Genomic DNA, 25,864 nt, shown 5'->3' with positions numbered 1-25,864 from the left:
CATAAAGCATGATGACATTTTGAATATTTTGCCTTCTATAGGTTGTTAACTCCTTTGCTGCCCCTAGTGTTAGCATGCTGGTACTGCCCCAGGGGCCGCCCGTCCAGGCCCACTATACGGAGCTTGTTGTCCTTCCGGGTTAAACAGGAAGGTGGGGGCCTCCGGAAGTGGAACGACACCACACAACACAGCCCACAGCCTTTAGCACTACAAGCAGCTACATTTTTTCAGCGATGCGATACAAACTCACAAATGATTTACGATCGTCGGGTGAGCGGTGACTCACCATGGACAGCTCTCGAACCTTTGGAGATATATGGCGCTTTGAAAATCGGGTTATAATGGAGGCTCAACGGAGCTGGATTTAGAAATCGCATCGCTGCTGGTGACGGAGGAGGGCTATTCAACCCGGAGCAATGCTAAAAGGTAAACAAATGGTCGGCGCGTTCATATATGGATTAAACGGTTGTCTACGCTTATAAGCGTATAGCTGGCATAGATACTGTAGGTCCCAATAGCCTAGCTACGTTTATAAGCGTAGATGGCAATACAATGGTATGGTCACATATTATGCCAATTATGAAAATTGCTCAACATATGCAAGTTATCAAGTTCTTTTTTATAAAACGTAGGCTGAGCCGGCTGAGCCACACTGACTGTTCCGTGTCTTCTTTGTTTAAAAAAATAACAGTCTTCTTTCAAGCGATAATGAGACCCGTGAGGGGAAAAAAAGATCTGAGCTGAAGTTTCTGGAGGCAAAGATGGAAAACATGGCAGCAGAGAGAGATTTTAAATATGTATACACAAAGAGTGAGACGTCTATCACATTTCTCCCTTTCCCCTGACAAGGATGCTGCTAAGGAAGATATTATATATAATATATTATATTCAGTAGATTGTAGGAGCCACGACATCTCCGCTAGGCCTGATAGTACGGAGCCCCTGAAGGGACAAAGGCTGCAGTGTGATGTGTTCTCTGTTGATAGCTGTTCGTTTCACTTCTGTTCTGTCACTTTACTCTGTCTTCGTAGGCTTGTTTTTCTGTCTCTCTCCTCCCTCCATCCCTCTCTCTCTCCCTCTGTCTCTCTCTCTCTCTCTCTCCCTCCATCCATCTCTCTCCTCCCTCCATCCCTCTCCCTCCGTCTCTCTCTCCACCTCCGTCTCTCTCCTCCCTCCATCCCTCTCTCTCTCCCTCTGTCTCTCTCTCTCTCCCTCCATCCATCTCTCTCCCTCCATCCCTCTCCCTCCGTCTCTCTCTCCACCTCCGTCTCTCTCCTCCCTCCATCCCTCTCTCTCTCCCTCTGTCTCTCTCTCTCCCTCCGTCTCTCTCTCCACCTCCGTCTCTCTCCTCCCTCCATCCCTCTCTCTCTCCCTCTGTCTCTCTCTCCACCTCCGTCTCTCTCTCCACCTCCGTCTCTCTCCTCCCTCCATCCCTCTCTCTCTCCCTCCGTCTCTCTCTCCACCTCCGTCTCTCTCCTCCCTCCATCCCTCTCCCTCCGTCTCTCTTCTACTCGACTTATTTATTCACTGTTCTTTCCCGAATATCGTCTCTTTCGGGTGTAAATCTCATATGTTCCATTACCGTTACTTTTCATAGAGAGATAGAGAGACAGAGAACAATGCAACACTTCACCAGCCAGGTGCTAGGAAAGACATTTGCCAAATAGTGTGCCCAGTACACGCGCGCGCGCGCACGCACGCACGCACACACGCACGCACGCACGCACGCACGCACGCACACACACACACACACACACACACACACACACACACACACACACACACACACACACACACACACACACACACACACACACACACACACACACACACACACACACACACTTTCACTCTGCTCCAATCTAAACTCCCAGTTGCAGGGGCACTGCATCCTTAACCTAAAAGGTAGGGGTGTGTGTGTGTCTGCGCACGTGTATGAGTTCCTGAGTGTGTGCATATGAGAGCCATGCACCATCACGCAGTTCTCTATTAAATGATAATTAGCTGACAGCGCTCCTATCCTCTCATATACAAAGAATATGAAGTGAATTTATGAGGCGTGTCTGAGACGGGGGAGATGTATGTGAAGACACTCTGAGAATGAGAGAGAGATGTATGGATGGATGGATGGATGAAAAAAGGACTGAGAGAAAGATAGCTGAATGGACAGACGTGGTGGGAGAGGAGAGATGGATTGATAGGGGAGAGAGAGAGAGAGAGAGAGAGAGAGAGAGAGAGGAGAGGGAAAGACAAGAATCAGCACAATTCTTTTCCCCTCATTTCAGCGTGTACAATATTAAGGCCATTACAGGCTGCCTCTGTCAGCACATTTAGAACAACACATTAGTTAGAGGAGGAGAGGAAAGGAGGGGATGAGCAGGGATGAGGGGAGGAGAGGAGGAGCCTTGACGATCATGCAGTCTTATTGCAAAGGTTAACATGCAATTTAGATAGCATGTCATGTAGACACAGATGCCAGGTCCAGTTGTTGACCTGGCATCCTGTAGTCTGTATAGTTTCAATGTACGGAGATTACAATGTTTAGACCTATTACCTATTATATGATGATCCAATTATATTACTATTTATATGCATTTGATGTACCTCGTGTTTACCTTGCTTACTGTAAGTCACTCTGCATTAAGATTGCTTAATGCAGTCACTCTGCATTAAGACTAAGAGGAGTCTCTCCAGATGATCCCCTCCATCAGGCGTAAACAGTGGCTTGTTGCTGCGGTAACAAATGTCGCGGCAACAACGGGGGATGCAGAGGTTCCTCTCTCACGATCTCGTCGCCTCTCCCTTCTCAACCTCCTCCTTCTGTCCTACTCACTCACTCTCTTCTGTTGTCCTTTGTGATTTCATTATCCGCTGTCTGTCTGTCTCTCACACTTTTTCCTCACTCTCTCAGTGTATTTTTTTTTAAACCCACAGTTTTTGTAACCCATTTTTTCCACCCAATTAAATTCAATTAAATTTTATTAAAGTGTCAAATCACAACAAGTTGTATCAAGACACTTTACAAACCAACAAAGATCCACCCAGAGCAAGAACCCGACTCTGGGGGGGTGGTGGGGGGGTAGAGGGGGGATAGGAGGAAAGAATAGAAGAGAGATACAGGCAAATACAGGTAGTAGCAATAACAATAATAATGAATGAAATAGTGTAGGATAATATAATGAATTAAATAATGTTGGATAATATATATCGTATACATTGTTTAAAAGATAATAATGGGTGAACTCCTTTCAACTGCTGATGAACTTCACATATCACATAAATCGCTGGTTCTCAAAAGCCGAATGGAGATGCACGATGAAATGTTCAGATACGAGATGCCCGACAGACATCGACGGCATACGTACAAACAGGTTGATGCTTTCACGATCCACGATTCCACGGGTGAGATTACATACAGTGGCAACAGAGACAGAGAGACAGTCAACTGAGTTTATGTGACTGCGGTCTGCCATGTCCTGCAGTCCATTTGGGGTCAGTATTTAGTGTAATAAAGGCTTATAGACGATAAGTTGTAAATGTGTAGAATCTACGGACCACGGCTGTCCGACACGATACTGTCACATGAAATGCTGACACCTGTGATTCTGAAACGCCATGTCATGTAAAAGCATGTGACAGAGGTGGCTTTGTTTGGTTCTCTGTACGACAAATTAAAATAAAGCAAAGCCGGCATTAATGATGGCTCTACTTTATGCCACCATTGCAGGATCTCTGTATAAAACTGGCTTATGACTCTCTCTCACGCACGCGCGCACACAGATCACTGAATAACTATAAAGTGCACATAAGCACTGAAGACAAAAACAATCTTTACAAAGGTTGTTGTACCCTTAAGAAACATGTACCAGATATGCACGCTCTCACACAGACACTCTCTTTCTCTCTCATACACGCACGCACACACATAAATAGAAACCATTCTGTTTAAGGATGCTGTAAACATGTACTCGCGCGCACGCCTGTGTGTGTGTGTGTGAGTGTGTGTGTGTGTGTGTCCTCTCATCATCCTCTCTGGTGTTCTGCAGTAAAAAAGTGCTTGTTCCAACAGAATGGTAATGCTGGGCTTTAGTCAACCTGTGTGTGCTGAATCGTTAAGCATCTGCAGTATCTCTCACACACACGCACGCACCGTTGAGATAACTGTTTCCATGAGCTGCTGTGTTCAACATCCCTCAGTAACCTATAGGATCACAGGAAAACCAAGAAACTAACAGCATCATAGATGATATAGTAGGTACTATCAACATAATTACGGTACTCTGTATACCAGTTAAACAATGAACGTAGCATTATGTCTAAATTCAAATTTTACCTTTGCATGAATCTGCATGGTCTAGGCTAGGGCAAGTGCCTTTATCATCATCATACTATAATTCTAACAATGTCTGAGTGTGTGTGTGTCTGTCTGTCAGAAACAAACACTTATCTCCTCAATGCCTGCACCAATCACTCCCACACAGGCATTGACCATATGAATATGGAGGGCGTAACGGAGCCCTTTTTTCGATTTTACACATTAATTATTAATAATGAATTTATTAGTGAATTAAAAACGGGGGGGGGGGCAAATATCTCACAACGGGTAAGGGCTAGTATATCTAATTATTGCAACCGTAGGTCATTGCCTCCCTCTGGCCAGTCGGGGCGCCTGATAGAAGGGAACAAGTTGGAATAATGTGTTCCTTCCACGCACTACATCCAACCAGGGAAACTCCCCCCGTCAGGTGAAAAGAAGCGGCTTGGACTCCTCAGGCATAGAAGGAAGCATGAGGTCAGTCCGTTGCTCTACGCAGGTTGGCAGAGGGAGAGTAGCGCCCAGGATTACATAAAATAATTGACACTGGGTGAAAAAAATGGGTTGCAAAAATTGTGGAATAAAATGTTTATTAAAAAAATGCTGGCAAGGGCTGATTTATGCATTTATATTTACTGTTGGCAGTAAATGAGTTAAAATCTTACTGTTTTGCCAATTATTTGAGGCCCCACTTGTGTCCGGTTAGCTCAGCGTATGAGTAGCACAGCTAGGTTAAGTCGTTAAGTCGGTAAGTACTAGGAGCTGATGGTAGGTGTTGTTGTAAGTACTGGGAGCTGATGGTAGGTGTTGTAAGTACTGGGAGCTGATGGTAGGTGTTGTAAGTACTGGGAGCTGATGGTAGGTGTTGTTGTAAGTACTGGGAGTTGATGGTAGGTGTTGTTGTAAGTACTGGGAGTTGATGGTAGGTGTTGTAAGTACTGGGAGCTGATGGTAGGTGTTGTTGTAAGTACTGGGAGCTGATGGTAGGTGTTGTAAGTACTGGGAGCTGATGGTAGGTGTTGTAAGTACTGGGAGCTGATGGTAGGTGTTGTAAGTACTGGGAGCTGATGGTAGGTGTTGTTGTAAGTACTGGGAGTTGATGGTAGGTGTTGTTGTAAGTACTGGGAGCTGATGGTAGGTGTTGTTGTAAGTACTGGGAGTTGATGGTAGGTGTTGTTGTAAGTACTGGGAGTTGATGGTAGGTGTTGTAAGTACTGGGAGCTGATGGTAGGTGTTGTTGTAAGTACTGGGAGCTGATGGTAGGTGTTGTAAGTACTGGGAGCTGATGGTAGGTGTTGTAAGTACTGGGAGCTGATGGTAGGTGTTGTAAGTACTGGGAGCTGATGGTAGGTGTTGCGCTCCACCTGCAGCAGTCCATCTTCCAGGGATCTAGCACATTGCAACAGGCAGGGACATACTCCTGCATTGAAATCCCCTTGAGGCCCACAGGCTGGGATTGTCTGTTGGAAGATTATGTTGATGTTTTCAACACAATGGTACATCAGACAGACAGCACGTCTTCACAGAGAGAGAGATCCACACTGGACTCAATCTGTACTAACACAGATGCACATGCGAACACACGCACACACACACACACACACACACACACACACACACACACACACACACACACACACACACACACACACCACACACACAGACACAAAAAGTCACACACACACACACACACACACACACACACACACACACACACACACAGCGCACACAGTGACGTTGATAAGACATTGCAGTGGCACATGATGAGACCTGGCTCTTACACTGTCTCTGAGCAGATGGTGTGTGTGTGTGTGTGTGTGGCAGTTTTACTTATCACACAGGGGGATCGGTTCCTGACCAGTTCTTGGGGTCGAGGTCAGTCAGACACACATGTGCGCATGCACGCACACGCACACACACACACACACACACACACACACACACACACACACACACACATCTAAACCACTGTACATAATTAACATTGTTCCGATGGTGTTCAGTCGTTTCTATAGAAATGGACAGTTCACACATTCACCCACTAGGTGCCACTGTTTCCACATGGTTAGTGTGAAGATTGTGTGTGTGTGTGTGTGTGTGTGTGTGTGTGTGTGTGTGTGTGTGCGCGTGTGTTTGTGTGTGTGTGTTCAGAGAACTGCAGTGTGGACACCAGGGCTTCTCTCCTCAGTTTTAAGTGGGATCGATGGTTATTACTGTGCCCTTGTCTGGATTTCTGGCTTTGTCTCAAACACACACATGCACGCACGTGTGCGCACGCACACACGGGTGTGCACGACCGCATCACACAACTAAGTCTAAATAAAAAAGAAAATATATATATATAACCTTAATATTTTCCACAAGAAAATCATTTACCCTACCTTTAAATTGTTAACCATCATACATACAACACCAGTGGAATGTTTGTGCCAAACTCTAAAGTGTGGTTATAAACTTAGTGGCTGGGTCTCACACATGAATATGCACATTATAGTAATGAATATGCATGTTAAAATCATGAATATGGACATTACAACATGCTGATTGCGCCACCAAAGCGCCTGTGTGTGTGCGCTTGTGTGCGTGTGTGTGGTGTGTGGTGTGTGTGGTGTGTGTGTGTGTGTGTGTGTGCATGAAATGTGAGGTCAGTCGATGTGAAAAACCATGAATGTTTGAATGATGCAACACCTAAACACTGTGCATGGCTCATAATCAGAGAGAGAGAGAGAGAGAGAGAGAGAGAGAGAGAGATTATGTTCGTAATATTTGTTATGCCTCTCTTTGTCTTCTTCTCTTAATGTGTTTTCTTTGTCTTTGACGGTCTTATTCTGACCTCGTACAGCATGGCTCATAATCAGAGAGAGAGAGAGAGAGAGAGAGATTATGTTCGTAATATTTGTTATGCCTCTCTTTGTCTTCTTGTCTTAATGTGTTTTCTTTGTCTTTGACGGTCTTATTCTGACCTCGTACAGCACTGGTCGACGTAAAATGTGCTTTATAAATAAAGTTTGAGTTGAGAGAGAGAGAGAGAGAAAGAAAGAAAGAAAGAAAGAGAGAGAGAGAGAGAGAGGTGGACTAGACTACAGTGAGATAGGCTTCCACTACAATTTCTCCATAATGAATATTGAGAAGGGAAAATATGCACATCCTCAACTGACCCTGAGATCAACTCTCCTCTGACAGATGGTGTCCATGCGGGCGGGCGTGTGTGTATTGTATGCAGGTGAGTGTGTGTGTGTGTATGTGTGTGTGTGTGTGTGTCTACCTAGCAAAGTCGAGGTCGGCCTCTCTGGACATGGTGATGTTGGTGAGGTTCTGCTGAAGGACGAAGATGTTCCGGCACATCTTCTTGATGCCAGACTCACTGATCCTCTTAAAGTACTGAGCTCCGTTGATGAGGATGCAGGAGATCAGGTGGCCCAGACCTGGAGACACACACACACGTGATTGGTTCATGCTGGATCACCCCCACAACCCCATAGCATAGACCATAATGCATGGCATGGTGGCAAGTGGCAACTAGCCGCAAGTTACAAATTGACAGCCCATACATCCAAACAGAAACATCCTTTCTGATTGTACTACACGACATCCAACTCACCAACATTGCAGCTGTACGAAAAGCTTGAATTATCCTCTTTCTATCTGCAAAGTGTGCGTTTCATGAAAATCCACCGTAGACATGTTATGAGCTACTTTCTTTTTTTTCTTTTTTCTTTTTATAATTTTTATCCCACGATTTTGTAACCCATTTATCACCCCTGTGTCAATTATCTAATGTGATCCTGGGCTCTACACACCCTCCGCCAACCTGGGGAGAGCAACGGACTTGAACTCATGCTTCCTTCATGCCTGAGTGTCCAGGTTGCTCCTTTACACCTGACAGGGGGGGGTTTCCCCTGGTTGGACGTAGCGCGTGGAAGGAACACGTTATTCCAACCAGTTCCATTCCCCTCCATCAGGCGCCCCGGCTGGCCAGGGGGAGGCAGTTTAGAGACCAGGATTACTGCATGTTTTTGTGAGGGTACCTACCCTAGGGTACACGGGGAGAACATGCAAACTCCACACAGAAAGGCCCTTTCGCCAACACCGCCTCAGGTATGGGCACTGATGACGTGGAGGAGGAAACACGCCGCCAGCACCCACAGCACCCCGAGCGTGAATCGAACCCAGGACCTTCTAGCTGTGAGGCGACAGCACTACCAACTGTGCCACCGTGCCCCGAGCTACTTTCTTGCAAAATTCCTGCATTATGTGCAATTTCAATACAGGCAGGGCCGTTGAGTGATATCCAACGAGCACCTCCATACTACAACACACAACACAAATTATCACCTGCAAGGAATTATTTGACAGAAAGTATCTCATAACATGTCTACGATGAATGTTTATGAAACAAACACTATACACAGATAGAAAGAGGGTAATTCAAGCTTTTTGTACAGCTGCAATGTTGGTGAGTTTGACGTCGTTAAATACATTCAGATGTATACATTCTAGGGCTGTCAAAGTTAACGCACTATTAACTAGTTAACTCACAATCCTTTTAATGGCACTATTTTTTTAAATGCGCGATTAACGCACTGTGAAGTTTGACAGAATGGTTGAGAGATGCATGTGAATGCAGGCAGTCAGTGAGCCCCGCCTCTCTCCCCCTCTCTCTCTCTCCCAGTGAGTCTACACAATTAGAAAACTTAGAAAAAATGTTATTTTGATCAACATGGCCTGTTATCTCTCGTAATGGTACCATTGGCCAACATCAATACAGTTCTTTAGTTTGGGTCTGGAAGGCTAAATCTCATCAAATGGTGGTCCGTCCTGGCTCAAATGCAGAATAAACTAGAACTGCACTCTGTCGAGTGCATACTTGCTTGTTGCACACTAGTAGGCCATAAATGGCCAACTAGTGCGCAAGCAGAGCGCGCATGTAATGTTTTCGCCCGCTGTAAACTGTCAAATCTCAGTATCTCTGTGAACGAACGTTTGAAATGATTAATGTTTAGATGTAATTATTTGCTACCTACTATACATGTAAACATTTAGTATTAAGTATGATTCTAGTTTCTATCTATATAAGAAATACTGTTTTATTGTTGTAGATATATTCTGGATCCCTTTTTTGTTTTTCAGAGACAAATAAATCATTTATATGTGTTGAAAAAAAAGGTATATAAACTGAATTAAAATATGTTATACAGTATACTTTTTCTGTAAACGGTGGAATCTCAATATCTCTGTGAAGGAACATTTGAAATGTGTAATTATTAGGTGTAACTATTTACTACCTATCTAATTTATGTATGTAAACGCCTATAAAAAAAGTATATAAACTGAATTAAAAATGTAATTTTAAATCTATTTCATGTTAGACTATAGTGATATTAATACTAAATCATGGTCAGAGTAATATGTGTCTCTAACTTCAATTTCTATAATAATACTTTCACATTTGTTAAAATATACATCTCCTATTATCAAAATTGCAGAAGTCGGAGATGATATATACTTTACCATGTTTTCGAGAAATGTGTTTAATTTTGAAAGGTCTGTTTTAGGTGATCTGTACATAAGAATGATATATAGATTTTTATCTTTTACATGTATACATATATGTTCTACTTTCTCTAATATCCTGCTTTCAGTTGGAATTCTTTCAATGGAAATATCTTCTTTTATAGCAAACATAACTCCCCCACCTATATCTTTTTCTCTGTCATTCCTCATTGTATTGTAATTCGTGTTCGTTGTTTTTAATTTAAAAGTAATGTTATTATTTTTCTTTAAGTGTGTTTCAGTAAAAGCTATTAGATCCAACATTTCAAGTTGGGAATCTGAGTTTATATCTTCTAAATGTGGTAGATAACCTCTGACGTTCAATAATCCAATATTTAATGAATGTTTTAATGGTAATTGAGTTATCTTACGTATATTAGGATTTTCAAGAGGTGATTGTCGTAATCGTATCATTTCTCTCTCTACATTCTTATCTACTTTGATCTTCTTAGGATTAAAGTCAAGTATATATAGATCTTTTATCCTTTTCACTCTGCTGAATGCTACATAGGCTTGTCCCGGGTTAAAATGTGAGCCCTTCATAGATACGACAATCTCTTGTATAGTTAAACCTTGGACCTTATGAATAGTTAATCCCCAAGCTAATGTCAACGGGAATTGAAATCAATTTGTTGATCCTGTTTTTCTGCCTCCATGGAAAATGATAGCTTCATGTCTGTAAATTGGAACTGCTTCTGGATATTTTTTATAGTTACTATTAGCCTTCGCATTAAGACCAACATATTTGTCTTGGAATTTAACGAGTATTACTGTAACATACGTGCCGTTTTTCCCAAAGTCAATATACTCAACAAATCCTCTGATACCGTTGACTAATCCATCAGATACCATTACATTAGTAGTCAACATCACTTGTGCACCAATTGCTATACTGAGTGTAGTTGGTAAACCTCCTGTTTGTGATAGTTTCCTATTTGTGCAATCCAGATCAAATAGTCGTGGGTCTTTATCTTTTCTACTATCTTCTGCCTTTATATGATAAATAGTAATATTCAATTTTTCAGTTTGGTAAATTATTTTTTTATTGATTATGTATATAGTATACGTATGACTAGCTCTAAATGATGACGTAAGAAATATATATAGTATATATATAGTATACTGTATAAAGTGTGTAGTTGTAAGTTGATTAGCGGTATTCTGTGGTCACTTTGGTCCAAAAACCGTGACAGCCGTTCCGCCATTTCAGGACCCCCCCAGAAAAACATCAAATCTGTGCCCGTATTGCTGGACCAATGATGACGAAATGACCATATTTCTTACGTCATCATTTAGAGCTAGTCATACACGTATTTCTTACGTCATCATTTAGAGCTAGTCATACACATACACACACATTTGAGGCTTACGCAGAAAAACATCAAATCTGTGTCCGTATTGCTGGATCAATGATGACGAAATGACCATATTTCTTACGTCATCATTTAGAGCTAGTCATACACGTATTTCTTACGTCATCATTTAGAGCTAGTCATACATCAAATCTGTGCCCGTATTGCTGGACCAATGATGACGAAATGACCATATTTCTTACATACACACCACGTACTCTGGTCCCAGCAGATCAGGCACAATTTGGTAAATATTTTTTTATTGATTATGTATATAGTATACGTATGACTAGCTCTAAATGATGACGTAAGAAATATATATAGTATATATATATAGTATATAGGCATATACTATATATGTATACATATATACTCTATACTCTATACTGTATAAAGTGTGTAGTTGTAAGTTGATTAGTGGTATTCTGTGGTCACTTTGGTCCAAAAACCGTGACAGCCGTTCCGCCATTTCAGGACCCCCCCAGAAAAACATCAAATCTGTCATACGTGTCAAAGCTAGTCATACGTGTATGACTAGCTCTAAATGATGACGTAAGAAATATGGTCATTTCGTCATCATTGGTCCAGCAATACGGGCACAGATTTGATGTTTTTCTGGGGGGGTCCTGAAATGGCGGAACGGCTGTCACGACAAATGGACCAGGCCGATCACATTACTTGCGCGCTCTGCTTGCGCAAGTAATAATGGACCTTGATATGAAAAATCTTGAAAACCACTGATTTAAGGTATATTTAGAACGTATACAAAATATGCGATTAATTTGCGATTAATCACAGTTAACTATGGACAATCATGCGATTAATCGAGTTAAATATTTGAATCGATTGAGAGCCCTAATACATTCAGACATTTGGTTGCATGGGCTGTCAATTGCAAGTTGCGGATAGTTGCCACCCTGCCATTAACTTAATGGCAAGATGTCCGCCACGTGCATATTATGGTCTATTGAGCCGGCTAGAGCTCAGAGCCTGCCTTCGACAGCGTCACCAGAACCTGAATGCGTGGCCAGCGATTCAGGAGCTGGAGCCAGGCAAGAGTCAAAACCTTTAAACATATCTTATTTTTTTTAATACGCCTACATGGAGAAGTGAGAGGGAGCCAAAGTTCCAAGTGGGTTCCATGAGTTTATCTCATATTCTTGTTATGTTGGGTCTGAAGTCGTTTACCTGTGTGTTTGTCTGTACGTGTGATAAGAGCCCTTCCCTCTATGCTGAATAAAAAAACATAATTTTTTGAACTGACCTTCAAAGATGTACTGGAACTTGTGCTGCTGCAGAGCGGCGCCCATCACCTCCTCGATGGCCGAGATGTCCTTGTTGAGTTTGACCACCAGGGGGTCGTAGTCCATGCTCTCCACGTTGGCCACGATGGCATAGTTCCCCTGCTTGGCCAGTGGGATCAGGTAGTGGAAACAATGAACTCTGGGGTGGTTCACAAGACGAGAAGACAATGGATTGTTAGACCAGTAGTGGAAACAATGAACTCTGGGGTGGTTCACAAGACGAGAAGACAATGGATCGTTAGACCAGTAGTGGAAACAATGAACTCTGGGGTGGTTCACAAGACGAGAAGACAATGGATCGTTAGACCAGTAGTGGAAACAATGAACTCTGGGGTGGTTCACAAGACGAGAAGACAATGGATCGTTAGACCAGTAGTGGAAACAATGAACTCTGGGGTGGTTCACAAGACCAGAAGACAATGGATCGTTAGACCAGTAGTGGAAACAATGAACTCTGGGGTGGTTCACAAGACGAGAAGACAATGGATCGTTAGACCAGTAGTGGAAGCAATGAACTCTGGGGTGGTTCACAAGACCAGAAGACAATGGATCGTTAGACCAGGTAGTGGAAACAATGAACTCTGGATTGGTTCACAAGACGAGAAGACAATGGATCGTTAAACCAAGTAGTGGAAACAATTAACTCTGGGGTGGTTCACAAGACGAGAAGACAATGGAACGTTAGACCAAGTAGTGGAAACAATGAACTCTGGGGTGGTTCACAAGACAAGAAGACAATGGAACGTTAGACCACAATGACATGGGTCATCCCTAATCCCTATGTTCTCCACTTACCTTATCGTTATGGTTTATTGTTTAGAGTTAGGTAAGTGGAAAACATAGAACCATCTTACTTACCGTCTTACTAAACCTTTCAAGCCGTGACCCCCCAAAATAATCTGAGTAATACATTATTATTAAATTATTACTCATCATAATAATAATAATAATCTGAATTTGAATTGACAAGCACTTGGAATTGTAGGAGCTGAGGAACTTGAGACATTTACATCACAACATTACATTTAGTTTGACTCAGTTCCACAGATACATATTGTGAAAATAGCTATTCACAATGCATTTAGTTTGTTGGTTACTTTTGACGTATATGTCTTATTAGTTTTTTTTTCGTACTTTTTTTTAGGTATTTAAAAGTCATGAACCCATTTTGGGCGGGAACCCCTTTTGGTGTTAGCATTTTGTTATGCTTTAGCTATTGAAAAATAGCAGATCTACAAGATCATAGCACGCCACCGAGTGGCGCTCTACGAGCTTGTAGGTCTGCTATTTATTTATTTATTGAAGAAAGACTGACACAGAAACATAGCTTTTTCAGAAAACTGTGGTGGGGGAAAAAGCCGCTCCACGCTCCAGAGGGCGGTTGGCTTGCTCGCTCATTCGCTTAGGTTGATTCCCCCCCTTCAGTTGCGCACGGTTGCTCTGTGCTCCGCTCAGACCCGTCCTCTCAGCAGCAAATACAATTATAATAAGTATTTTGCTGTGCGTCCGCAAACACGCAGCACATGTCTCTGTGTCTGACCGCATGACCAGGCATGCTTAAACGTGTGGTGCACGCCCCCGACCGGTATCAGCTTGGAGCGGAGGGTGGTCCACTCTGACCCATTTAAAAAGTATGACAACTCCTGATTTAGAAGGCATTAGAACGGGCCTTAAGGTCTTCATTTGACCAAGCCGCCAGTCACTTGTCTTATAGTTTCCACACATACTAATAGAACTCTGTTCCTCTCTCCCTCCCACTAGCCCTTCAGGGTGTTGTGTGTAGCTTATGCAATATTGTTTATGATTGGAGATCCCCCCCCGCGGGCTGATGTCTGGCTATAACGCTACACTCCATTGCCTCTACTCCCCATCCGGCAAATTTCCCCTGATAGCCCTGATAGCGGTGGTACCCAGTTAAATGAAGCCATGAGAGAGGGAGGGAGAGGGGGGGGGGGGAGGGAGAGAGAGAGAGAGAGAGAGAGAGAGAGAGAGAGAGAGAGGGGGGGGGGGTTGATTAGGGAGGGAGGGAGTGACCTGAGGCTGATTCTAAAGTGCTGCCTTCTAAAATTGGTAGCCTATATAGTTCCCACACTTTTTCGTGCCGGGGACCCGTGATATGAATTTGGCTGTCGACGCCCGTCTGAAAATGTTTCGTGCCTGCTATAGGGACCACCAGAACAGAAGATTTGTGTAAAAATGTGTCTACATTATTCAACATGTATAAGAAAAGGTTATAAGATAAGGTTAATATAAGGTTATATTTGTGTAAAAATGTGTCTAAATTATTCAACATGTATAACCCATTTAGGCCTGAGGCCGATTCTAAAAACGCCTCTAAATTCTGACCTAAGGTTTCTGGAAAAACTTCAAATATTTATATAGCAGAATCAAAATGTTTACATTTTTGAATACTGTACATACTGTACAGAACCCAAATATGGGTTCCCGATCTGAGTGGGTAAAACACCAAAATGGGTTCCCGCCCAGAATGGGATAAGAAAAGGTCAAAAGGTTATAAGAAGTGAGCTTGTATATGTTTGAGAGCCACTTTTCTGAAAAAAACGTATGTTGCTACTTTGTGTACTGTATATCTTGTGTGTAAATACACGCACGCATGCATGCACATATTTAATGAGTTAAAGGAGATAGGAAGGAGATGGAGGATGAAGAGGAGTAAGGAAGGCAGCCTCCAGACAGACGGAGGCGGAGGAAGAGAAGAGGTTGTGACATTGAGGAGGAGGGTGTGTGTTGTTGCTTTGACCGTAGGGAGACTCTGAACTCACTAACTCCACTTTATGGCTGTGCTGTTGCCGCGGGCTGCACTTTGAGGGGGATTGACTCACTTCGCCTGAGCAATAACAGAGTGTGAAGAGTGGATGTGTGAAACATTATCACACACGGAACATGATGCTCACTGTTGCGGGCGAGAAAGCTCTCAACTCCCACATTTAACCCATTTTGGGGCGAGAACCCCTTTTGGTGTTTTAAGCTATTGAAAAATAGCAGATCTACAAGCTCATTACGAGCTTGTAGGTCTGCTATTTTTTAAATATCGTGAAAATGTGGCGCAAACCTTTGAATATATATTCTTTCACAGCGAACATTTTAACTCAAACCTTTGCTCCTGCTGGTCCCTGGAAAAACATATTTTCATATGGGGGTCGGCGGCCAATTACATAATTTTTGTTATTTGGGGCCCTTGACATGAAATATTGAGCACCACTGATACAGAAACATGAGGTATTTCAGAAGAAGATATTTTTTTAAATTTCGACGTTAGGCCTAAATGGGTTAAACTTTTTGTGCTTTTTGTAAATTAACGCCCCTCCTCTGTCCTCTGTGCGCCGTCACACGGTGGTGTGTTGCGCGCCACAAATAGAAGATCTACGGTAGCTAGACTTTAGAGCATTGGTGGTTTCGGTTTGTGTTTTCTAAAAATCAGACCCGTCTGAACTGAGTGGTGCTGTACTGTACTCAGGCGCGTAACTAGATGTCAGTGGGCCCCAACGCAGGCTGATCAGTGAGTGCCCCCGAAAGCACCCCCTCCCCCGCGACCGCCGGTGAATGTAGCCCAAACGGACTGGTTTTGGCAGTTGTGACGGTACATGTGGCGATTGTAATCAGAGCAACAGCTGTGCAGCCTGTATAAAAACAAGCCCAAACTGCGTGTTGGTTTATAAACAGCGGGGCACTGTACAATTGTGGTTGTGATTTGTGAACGTACCTGGCTGTCGGGACTGGGAAAGCCCACTGCATGCACACTAGCCACAGACAATTCTGACTGACTGACTTCCTTCACGTTATTATTGGGAGGAGGGGCACGTGTGATGCCTATGATGTGTGTGTGCGCTAGCAGCAGCCACCACCAGGCTCCGCCAAACTTTGTTCAACTCAACTGTCATTGCATCTCTGTAGTGTTTATAATTTTATTTTACAGACGGCACGGGCGGGCGGCCGCGTGCCCCCCACGCAGTCGCGTTGTCTGCGTCGCGCTAGTAACGCCCCTGACTGTGCTGTACTGTACTGTACAAACTCTCCTCCCTGGCCTCTGCGTGAGTTGCTGCGCAACAGTGCCATCCAGTGGTATTGGCGAGGTGTTTCAGCTTTACATGCTCAGACACGAACGTGGACACGTACACATAGCTACGCAATGGAGTGGCTGTACCACTCGAAAATCGTCAAATATTACCTAAGAAGGCAAAGCATAATAACAGCAAATCTACAAGCTCACAACGCCTATTTTCAAGTCAAACTAAATAAAATGTACTGCCACAATTCCAAGTGCTTATCAGCGTGGCGGGCCTCAGTTTAAAAAAAAAACTATTTTGGGGTCGTGGCCTGAACAATTTTGGGAACCCTTGCCCTAAGGTGCCACGGCACCCACTTTGATAAACCCTGCTGTAGATGTTTTGGTCCATCATTACCTGACCTCCAGGTGAAGGGCCAGAAGGCAGCGGTCAGCGATGTCTTGGAAGCCTCTGGACAGGTCAGTGAGGGCATGGAGGATCTGCTCTCTGCTGGACTCTGTCTCACTGGACACCTGGCTGTCCTGGCCTGGAGACACACCTGCAAGGACGGACAGGAAGAGGTACTTAACACTGGAGTAAACTGTGACGTAAGGTCGCAACAACTGACAACTAAAAAAGCCCCAAAAAATATCTTCAAGGGGGAGTGGTTAACAAAGCTAAGAAAGAGTGTATAAAATGTATCATAAAATTCATATAAACATATAATATATGGCAGATCTTATCTAAAGGTCAGAGGTCCTTTGACTAATGACTGTGAGCTTCAGTTCTTGACCGTTTCCCATGGCCCTCTACCATATTGGTGAATTTTGTGGAAAGCGACAAGGTCCTGGGTTCGATTTCCGCTGGGGACGCTGTGGGGGCTGGGGGTGTGCTCCCTCCTCCGTGTCATCAGTCCCCCGATGCGGGGTTGGCGAAAGGGCCTTTCTGTGTGGATTTTGCATGTTCTCCCCATGTCCCCTAGGGTAGGTACCCTCACAAAAAACATGCAGTAATCCTGGTCTATAAACTCCCTCCCCCTGGCCAGCCGGGGCGCCTGATGGAGGGGAAATTCCCCCGTCAGGTGAAAAGAAGCAGCTTGGACTCCTCATGCATAGAAGGAAGCATGAGGTCAGTCCGCTGCCCCGCCAGGTTGGCAGAGGAAGTGTAGCACCCAGGATTACATTAGATAATTGACACTGGGTGAAATCGGTTGCAAAATTGTGGGAAAAAAAAGAAAAACTGCAAAAAGTGGCGGAAGAAGAAAAACAGTAGAAAAACAATAGGGGCCTTTAGCCATTCGGGATTGGCCACTAAAGGTGGCCAAATTACTTGGATCGATTTGAATCGTTGCTGATGAAGATATGCAAGTTCATTCCTACTCTCCTCCTTTGCACCGTCGGCCGCGGCTCACATCTGCATCCAGGGAGGGCAGAAGCACCGGAAAACCAGTGGGCTTTTGAGGCCGATATAAAACCAGTGGGCTTTTGAGGCCGATATAAAACCAGTGGGCTTTTGAGGCCGATATAATGGTTGTGGCAGTGCTGGAAACGTCTTCAAGACTCTTTGCAACTTCTGAAGTTGTAATCTGAGAAGTTTACCACTGTGACTTTACAGTGCTTGAAGTTAAAAATGTACTCCAAAAGAATAGGACAAAGGAATGAGAGAAAAATAAATAAATAAATAATCTACTGAAAAATGTCAGACTAGTAGTCAGAGATATCAGGGAGGTTCAGCTCATATGCTGAATGTAAAAAAGGTTCCTTCATCTTACTGAAATATTAATTTATACATCAATGAACTGTCGCAACAAGATCCTAAGATATGAAAGCTGCTCTATGCAACTTTCCTTTTCTACCCTGGATTTGAACCCGGTTTCCTGTGACATTATTAAAAATGCCAATGGCATTCACCTGCATTTCAACTGTGAGCTGGTCTCACACACACACACACACACACACACACACACACACACAGAGGACCAACAGCATTTCAACGTTTCTACGAGTCACCATGTGCTGAGACAGCAAGTGTACGTGTGCGTGTGTGTTTGTGTGTGTGTGTGTGTGTGTGTGTGTGTGAACACGTGAGCAGGAGAGCGTGATGACTGCGTATAAATCAGTGCAGATCGATGGCTATAAATTAGTGTGGAGAGCAAAGGGAGAGAAATTGGCCCTGTCACTCATATGTAGGTCTATTAGGTCAATGAGGCGGGGTGTGTGTGTGTGCGTGCGTGCGTGTGTGTGGGTACACAATCGATTGGCTGCAGTCAAGTTCCCCAGTTACTCTTCTTTGCCCTTCTGAAGGTCAGACATACGCTAACACACACACACACACACACACACACACACACACACACACACACACACACACACACACACACACACACACACACACACACACACACACACACACACACACACACACACACACACACACACACACAGTAAACTGAGGCTGAACAAATGCCATGGTCCTTCCACTCGGAATTATTACAACAGCGCTATAAGGACACTCTTTATTATTTGATAGAGCAAATAACCTCACAAAGCCTCCATTTTAATGTCTGGGAACCACATTATAGTATTTCCATCCACACTGCTCTATGTCTGTGGGGGAAGTAAAGAGAATAATTTACATTTTACAAGCGTTCTAGCAGCGTTGCAAAGTGGTGGCAGAATAACCTAGAACTGTTTCAGTACAGTATGTGTCTGTGTACTCAGACCCGGTCCCTCTGGGCCAAACAGAACCAGAACCAGAACCGGTCCCTTGGCCAAACAGAACCGTGACCAAATGAAAATGGGGGGAAAATGTGGCGTGCAAAAGCCCTATTTTTACTTTGTCGTATGACGGCGTCGTGTGCCGAAAACAGCAGATCTATAAGCTCATGACGCATAGCGGATGCAACAATGTTTTTGCTTGTGGATTAGCTTTATTTTTCTTGTTGGATTTGCTGGGTTTTTTTTGCCTGTTGGTTGCTGTCTTCAGCATGACACAGGTATAGTATAAAAAACCCTCTTGATCCTTGCAATTCTGGTATGCGGTCCATGAGGGTGTGTGTGGTCATGTGGGTATTCACATATTCATAATGGCACATGCATGCACTCGCACAGACGCACACACACACACACACACACACGCACACCAGTCTGTCTTCCTATTAAAGGAGCGCTAAATTGGACGCTGATAAGCTGCGAGGCCATTGGCTTAGGTAAACACTGCCCAGGCATGTGGAAGGTGTGCCAATCAACAAAGCAAACACTCACACATGCGCACACGCACACACGCACTGTGAGGCACACCGTCTTTGACGTGGAGAGATGAAGACTGCAGATTGTTTATTCTATTAAAATGGGTCTGCATGTGTGGGTGTGAGTGCAACTCACAGTGTTCTACTTCTATTGCCCAAGGTGGTCTAATGACTTGTAAAAGGCACGTCAAGGTGAGTAAGGAAATACAAGCCGTATCAAGGTAGCATCCATCTAACTATCTAACTATCTATCTATCTATCTATCTATCTATCTATCTATCTCAGCTTGTTGATCTACCAATTTCATAATAATAATGATAGACATGTTTCCCCATCTGTGATATTTGAGTGGTGCAGCCACTCCAAGGAACAGCAATGTCCATCCCTCCCTATGTCCATCCCTATGTATGCGTGTATGTATGCATGTATGCATGCATGCATGCATGCATGCATGTGTGTGTGTTTGTGTGTGTGTGCGCACGCGGGCGCTGTTGCACCACTCACTTCAGACAGGTCTGATTTTGAATAGCCAACAGATAAATGGGTAAAGGGATTAACATCATTGTGATGCTGTATTAACACATTTCACTTGGGGACCCCTGTGCTAGATGCATATGCAGATATGCTGGTCAATTGCCCCCACATGTTTGGTTCTTTAGATTTGTTTTGTTTGTTAATAATAATAAATAATGTTAGGCTTGCTACTTTGATAGCATATGCAGTCTTAGACAGATGCCAGATTCTGTGTTTAGCTGAAATGCAAGCTATACTTTGAATCACTGCATTGTTTTCTTTTGTACTCTACTGTACGTATGTGACTCTAGTGATTTACTTTGTTGTTTGCTGGCTATGATTAATGTTCTACTCCGATTCCTCTGATCTCACACTTGTAAGTTGTTTTGGAAAAAAGCATCTGTTTAAATGCCTACATTAGTTGGAGTGCAACAAGTGCACAAGGACGTAAATACTTAGTATTCAGGCCCTACCGATGCTGCAATTCGTCGATTATTCCTTTTTTTAGTGTCTTTATTACTGTTATCATTGCTGCTACAATGTCTTAAGAAAACTGAACAATTTTTTTAAAAGATTGAACCCATTTTGACTAAAAATGCCTTCTACATCCTGACAGTTTTCTGAAAAAGCTATGTTTCTACAGTATGTCAGTGGTTCTTCGAATTTTCAAAAATAGCAGACCTACAAGCTCGTAGCCACTCGGTGGTGCGCTATGAGCTTGTAGATCTGCTATTTTTCAATAGCTAAAGCATAACATGATGCTAACACCAAAAGGGGTTCCCGACCAAAATGGGTTAAACATCAAAATCGTATGAATCGTGGTTAAAAAACAACCGCAATGCTATCCCTAAAGCTCATGTTTCCATTGGACCAAAAACACTAACCTCATGGACCCTAGCATCCCTATTGTGAGGCTCACAACACCGTTGCGTTGTGAGTTACCGCAGCGATTAGGTGTAAAGGGGCGAAGAGTAGCGGACCAAGGATTGGACTGTGTTGTATTGTGTGTTTCATGTCTGTGGTTCATTTCTCCAGGCGCTCGTATACATTCATTAAGAGATACAAAGAAGAAAGCAGCTAAACCCAGTAATAAAAACATGCGTGCTCACACGCACGCACACACACACACACACGCACACACACACACACACACACACACACACACACACACACACACACACACACACACACACACACACACACACACAGGACAGGGAGACAAGTCATTGATCCTGACTGACAAATTTATCTCCCTCTCTTCTCTCCTCTCCTCATATTTCGTCGTTGTCGACTTGTCGGGGTAGAAACCTCCTATGTCACAAATTTCTACTTTTTATGCGTATTTCTTTCGCATACATTAATGGCCTACTTCACCGTACGAAAGCAGTGAAATTAGCCGATCTACAAGCTCACAACGCATCACATTGCGATGCGTTGTGAGCTTGTAGAACGGCTATTTCCACTATCTAAATCTTTTTTTATTAAAAAGGCAACAACAGAGGAAGGGTTTTGCACATTAATCCATCCGACAGTGCCGATTCAGTTGTTCTCCTCCGTCTGAAGTCTTCCTGCTCTAAAAGCCGGATTTGTGTACCGTCGTGCGAAAGCGCCGTGCAGCAAAAACAGCCGACCCTAAAGCTCACAGCCCTTTCAGCCCGCAAAACCGTGTGAGTTTGTATATCAGCATTTTTTTTTCTCGTCTTTAAGTATAAATCCAGGCTTTAAAAAAAAAGAAAATCCTTAATGCATTCGTTATGCCGGCTGAAGTGAAAGCGTGTGTATTTATTTGGCTGTTGTGTACTTATTCGTGCATGTGTGTGTGTGCGTGTGACATCAAGAAAGAACACACACACACACACACACAGCTATATGTCTTCTCCATCTTTGAAGAGAGAGAGAGAGAGAGAGAGAGAGATACAGCTTTTGTACAGATACAGTATACATAATTTAACGAGCTAAGCATTCACACTATGCTAGAGGGTAGAGTGCAACAGACCCTCTGCATGTGTCCTCATGGTCAAGGTTAAGAAAAGGATGAAGAAAGCATATCTCCATCCTCCTCCTCCTACTCCTCTGCCCTCCAGGCAGTGAGGAAGGAAGGGTCTCCGTGGGGGGTCTCTCTCCATGCTGAAGAGCTGTGTTGTTTACGACTATAGCCTAAAGATCTGCAGAGAGCTCCAATTACCTTCCACAATGTACAGCCAAACTGTTGCATTACCATAACAACGCAGTGCTGCGGTTGACGTCGCCTCGTCGGGCGCAAAGCTTGCATGTCCGTACCTTCCCGTGGAAAACATCTGCGTCAATTTAGGTTTTAGCTACAGTATATGAGTGAATAATTTAATAAAAAATCATTCATTCATATACTGTAGCTAAAATCTAAAACTTTTTCCATTAGAAAACATCTGTGTCATTTTAGATTTTAGCTATATAGAGCGTCGCAGTCCCGCCCCCTCGAGAGACCCGGAAAATAATTCCCTGTTTATTTTCCTCATAGACTTTTCAGAAAGTATTTATCTAAAGACGTTTACGCTGCGGACAAAAGCCAAATCGAGTTGTGACAAATCATGACAAAAACCCGGGCCGAACTAAATAATTATAAAGAAGAAAAAAACGGCAGGTTACAACACTTTTCTTTGTTGTTTTTCTTCTTTGTAATTATTTGTTTGGTCCAAAATATTGTGTTTGTTCTCATGATTTGTCACAACTCGAGTTGGCTTTGTACGACACTTAAAAGGTCTTTAGTTTAAATAAATACTTTTTGAAATGCATTGGGAATTATTTCCTGGGCCTGGCGTTGTCATGAAAGGGGGCATAACATAAGTTAAATAATAATAACGTAATAATAACTCTTAGGATTTAGAACTAAACAGTGGTTAGGATCAGTGTTAGCCCACTGGGAAAGCATCTCTGTTTTTGTCTGTCTGCATGCCCGTCTGTCTGTCTGTCTGTCTGTCTTGCTGTCTTATCTATAGATTAGGATTCAATAAGAGTGTGGGTAGGTGGTGATGTAACATAATTATCATTAATTCTGCAGAGTGCCACTAATGGGACGCATAGGGCAGGTCTTTATCACGCTGGGGCAGCCCCCCGTACCGTACCCTTCATTATTTACTGTTTGCCAAGCTCAGAGTGTGTGTGTTTGTGTGTGCGTGCGTGCGCGTGCGTGTGCACATGTGACAGTACTAGGCAACGGCAGGGGAAAAGCCCCCCCCCTCCCATACGATCAAATTGGATGTTATATTACAGAGGCAGTCAGGTATGAACATCTCTTTGTTCTACTCCTTCCTTCCTTCCTTCCTTCCTTCCTCCCTCAGAGCTTAAAAACGAAAATAACATTTCTGTTTTACTTAGTACAGGACAAACTAAACGCTGAATAAAAGTAGAGAAAATAGCCCTTTTACAAATCAAATTATTAAATGGGAATTTATTTTATAAAAAAGGGCCAATCTGTGATGCTGTGTCCAGTAAACAAACTTAAAGACTTAAGACTTGCAAGTCGTCTTTGCTCCTCGAGGAGTGCTTTATGTAAATGTGGCGCTATGCTATTGCGATATGTGATTGCGATAAGACGCCCCCGACCACATCCTAAGAAGGTTTGGTTGTACAAAAGAGCGTGGCTCGGAGTACACTTAAGAATTAAGTGATTGGGATTTCTTTCCTGTAATTCACAATAGCGAGACTGTTAACTCCTTTCGTCAATTGTGTTTTGTTTCCCCACCAGTTAAGCGGTCATTACTGTCATAAAAAATAGGGCCCTACATAGGCTTTAGTAGTTCAAATAACCGTTATAAAAGCTCCCAATGTATATGGTTATTTTCGCTGTTTTAGGAAACGGCAAAAAAGGCCAAAAAGCGCACATTGGTGTTACAATACACACAGAGACAGAGACAGACAGCCTGAATGAGCATCGTAATGATAGCGCAGAGAGTTGAAGAGCTTCTTCAATGTGTTAACGGGAATAAAATGCACTGCGGTAATAATAATCAGTGATTAACAACATCTATGTAATTACAGCGTGTCAGGGAAAGGGATTAATGCTCTCTCTCTCTCTCTCTCTCTCTCACGCAGGCGCACACAGTCACACACACACGCACGCACACAATCAGTGATTAAGTGATGTGTTAAAATGCTTTTCCGACTTCTGGCATACTGTAAGTAGAAAAGCGTGTGCACACGTCCACATACCCACTCTTGTGCCTGTGTGTGCACGTGTTTGTGTGTGTGACTGTGTTTGTGTGCATGTTTGTGCGCGCGCGTGTGTGTGTGTGTGTGTGTGTGTGTGTGTGTGTGTGTGTGTGCGTTGACCTGGCATATATAGTGTGTGTAGTTTCCAGTGTTGGGGCATACCACGTTGGGGTTCAGACGCAGACAGACAGACAGACAGACAGACAGACAGACAGACAGGCAGACAGGCAGGGCTCACCGGCGGTGTGGTGGAGGTTGGAGAAGAAGATCTTGAGGCGAGCAGAGATCCACTCCATGCTCTCGTGGAGGTTGGCCAGGGCCTTGAGGTCGCTGACGTCTCGCAGGATCTCGTTCTGGGGGATCAACTTGTCGCCCAGGTTGCCCGTCAGCACCTCTGACTCCTTGGCGAACGCCGCTCTGCAATGTATGTATGTATGAATATATAAATATATATACTGTATATAAAAAATAAATTTACATTTTGATGGAAGTGATATTGATATTTGCCTATATATATATATATAAAAAATAAAAATAAAGATTGCAAAAAGGATGACTCAGCGTCCCGGCCGCACTGATGTGTTAACCTGGACGCACACAGCTCTCCTCAGGTGCACTCTAGCTCTTTCTGTCTTCCTCCGCATTCATACAGACAAAGTACAATCTGCGCGCACACACACCCACACACCCCTTATTAATGCTGCTTTTTTTTTAATCAAAGCACCGGTGTTGCCAGTCGCACCAGAAGCTAATCCCCCTTTCTGGGTGATGAAAGCTAAACCATGAGCTCTCAATTCAGAATGCTTTAGAATCCCATGTTTACTCAGGGAGGGAGGGAGAGAGCGGGGGGGAGAGAGAGAGAGAGAGAGAGAGAGAGAGAGAGAGAGAGAGAGAGAGAGAGAGAGAGAGAGAGAGAGAGAGAGAGAGAGAGAGAGACAGACAGATGGACGCAGAGAAAGAATAGAAACGGAGAGATTAAGAGAAGAGAATAGCATAAGAGGAAGGGAGGTGATGAAAGCGAGGGAGAGAATGAGAGAGAGAGAGAGACAGATGGAGGGAGGGAGGTATAGAGTAGATTGACTTCCCGTGGCCACCATAACCAATCTATTTATTTACTTTTTACAATTCCGCTCCAATGAGCTGTGCCGTTCCCCAAAGACCAAACCACATTCAAAGGCAATTTCGATAAGAATGACCATACACACCCCCCCCCCCCCCCTCCCCTCCTCCACTACACTTCTACTTTCCTTCAATTTTCCTCTCTTTCATCTGTTGTTTCCTTCGCCTTCCTGCATGGCCGATAGATGCTGTTTAACCCATTTTGGGCGGGAACCCCTTTTGGTGTTTTAAACATTATGTTATAATTTAGCTATTGAAAAATAGCA

The 25,864-nt window shown here is 43.6% G+C and overlaps 1 protein-coding gene across 1 annotated transcript in view; it reads right to left on the bottom strand.

Annotated features, from left to right (window-relative positions):
• Window positions 1-25,864, bottom strand: part of exoc4 (exocyst complex component 4) — a 165,092-nt gene that overhangs the window by 4,309 nt on the left and 134,919 nt on the right. The window contains exons 16-19 of the mRNA XM_083757731.1: window positions 24,718-24,896; window positions 16,949-17,090; window positions 12,485-12,663; window positions 7,581-7,740 (exon numbers count right to left, since the gene is read on the bottom strand). Coding sequence (XP_083613857.1) covers window positions 7,581-7,740; window positions 12,485-12,663; window positions 16,949-17,090; window positions 24,718-24,896 — 660 coding nt within the window. The remainder of the gene's footprint in view (window positions 1-7,580; window positions 7,741-12,484; window positions 12,664-16,948; window positions 17,091-24,717; window positions 24,897-25,864) is intronic.

This window comes from Protomyctophum parallelum (genome assembly GCF_964188405.1).
Source record: "Protomyctophum parallelum genome assembly, chromosome: 22".
Lineage (NCBI taxonomy): Eukaryota > Metazoa > Chordata > Actinopteri > Myctophiformes > Myctophidae > Protomyctophum > Protomyctophum parallelum.
The sequence above is the reverse complement of the archived record's forward strand: the minus strand, read 5'-3'. Positions and strand labels throughout refer to the sequence as shown.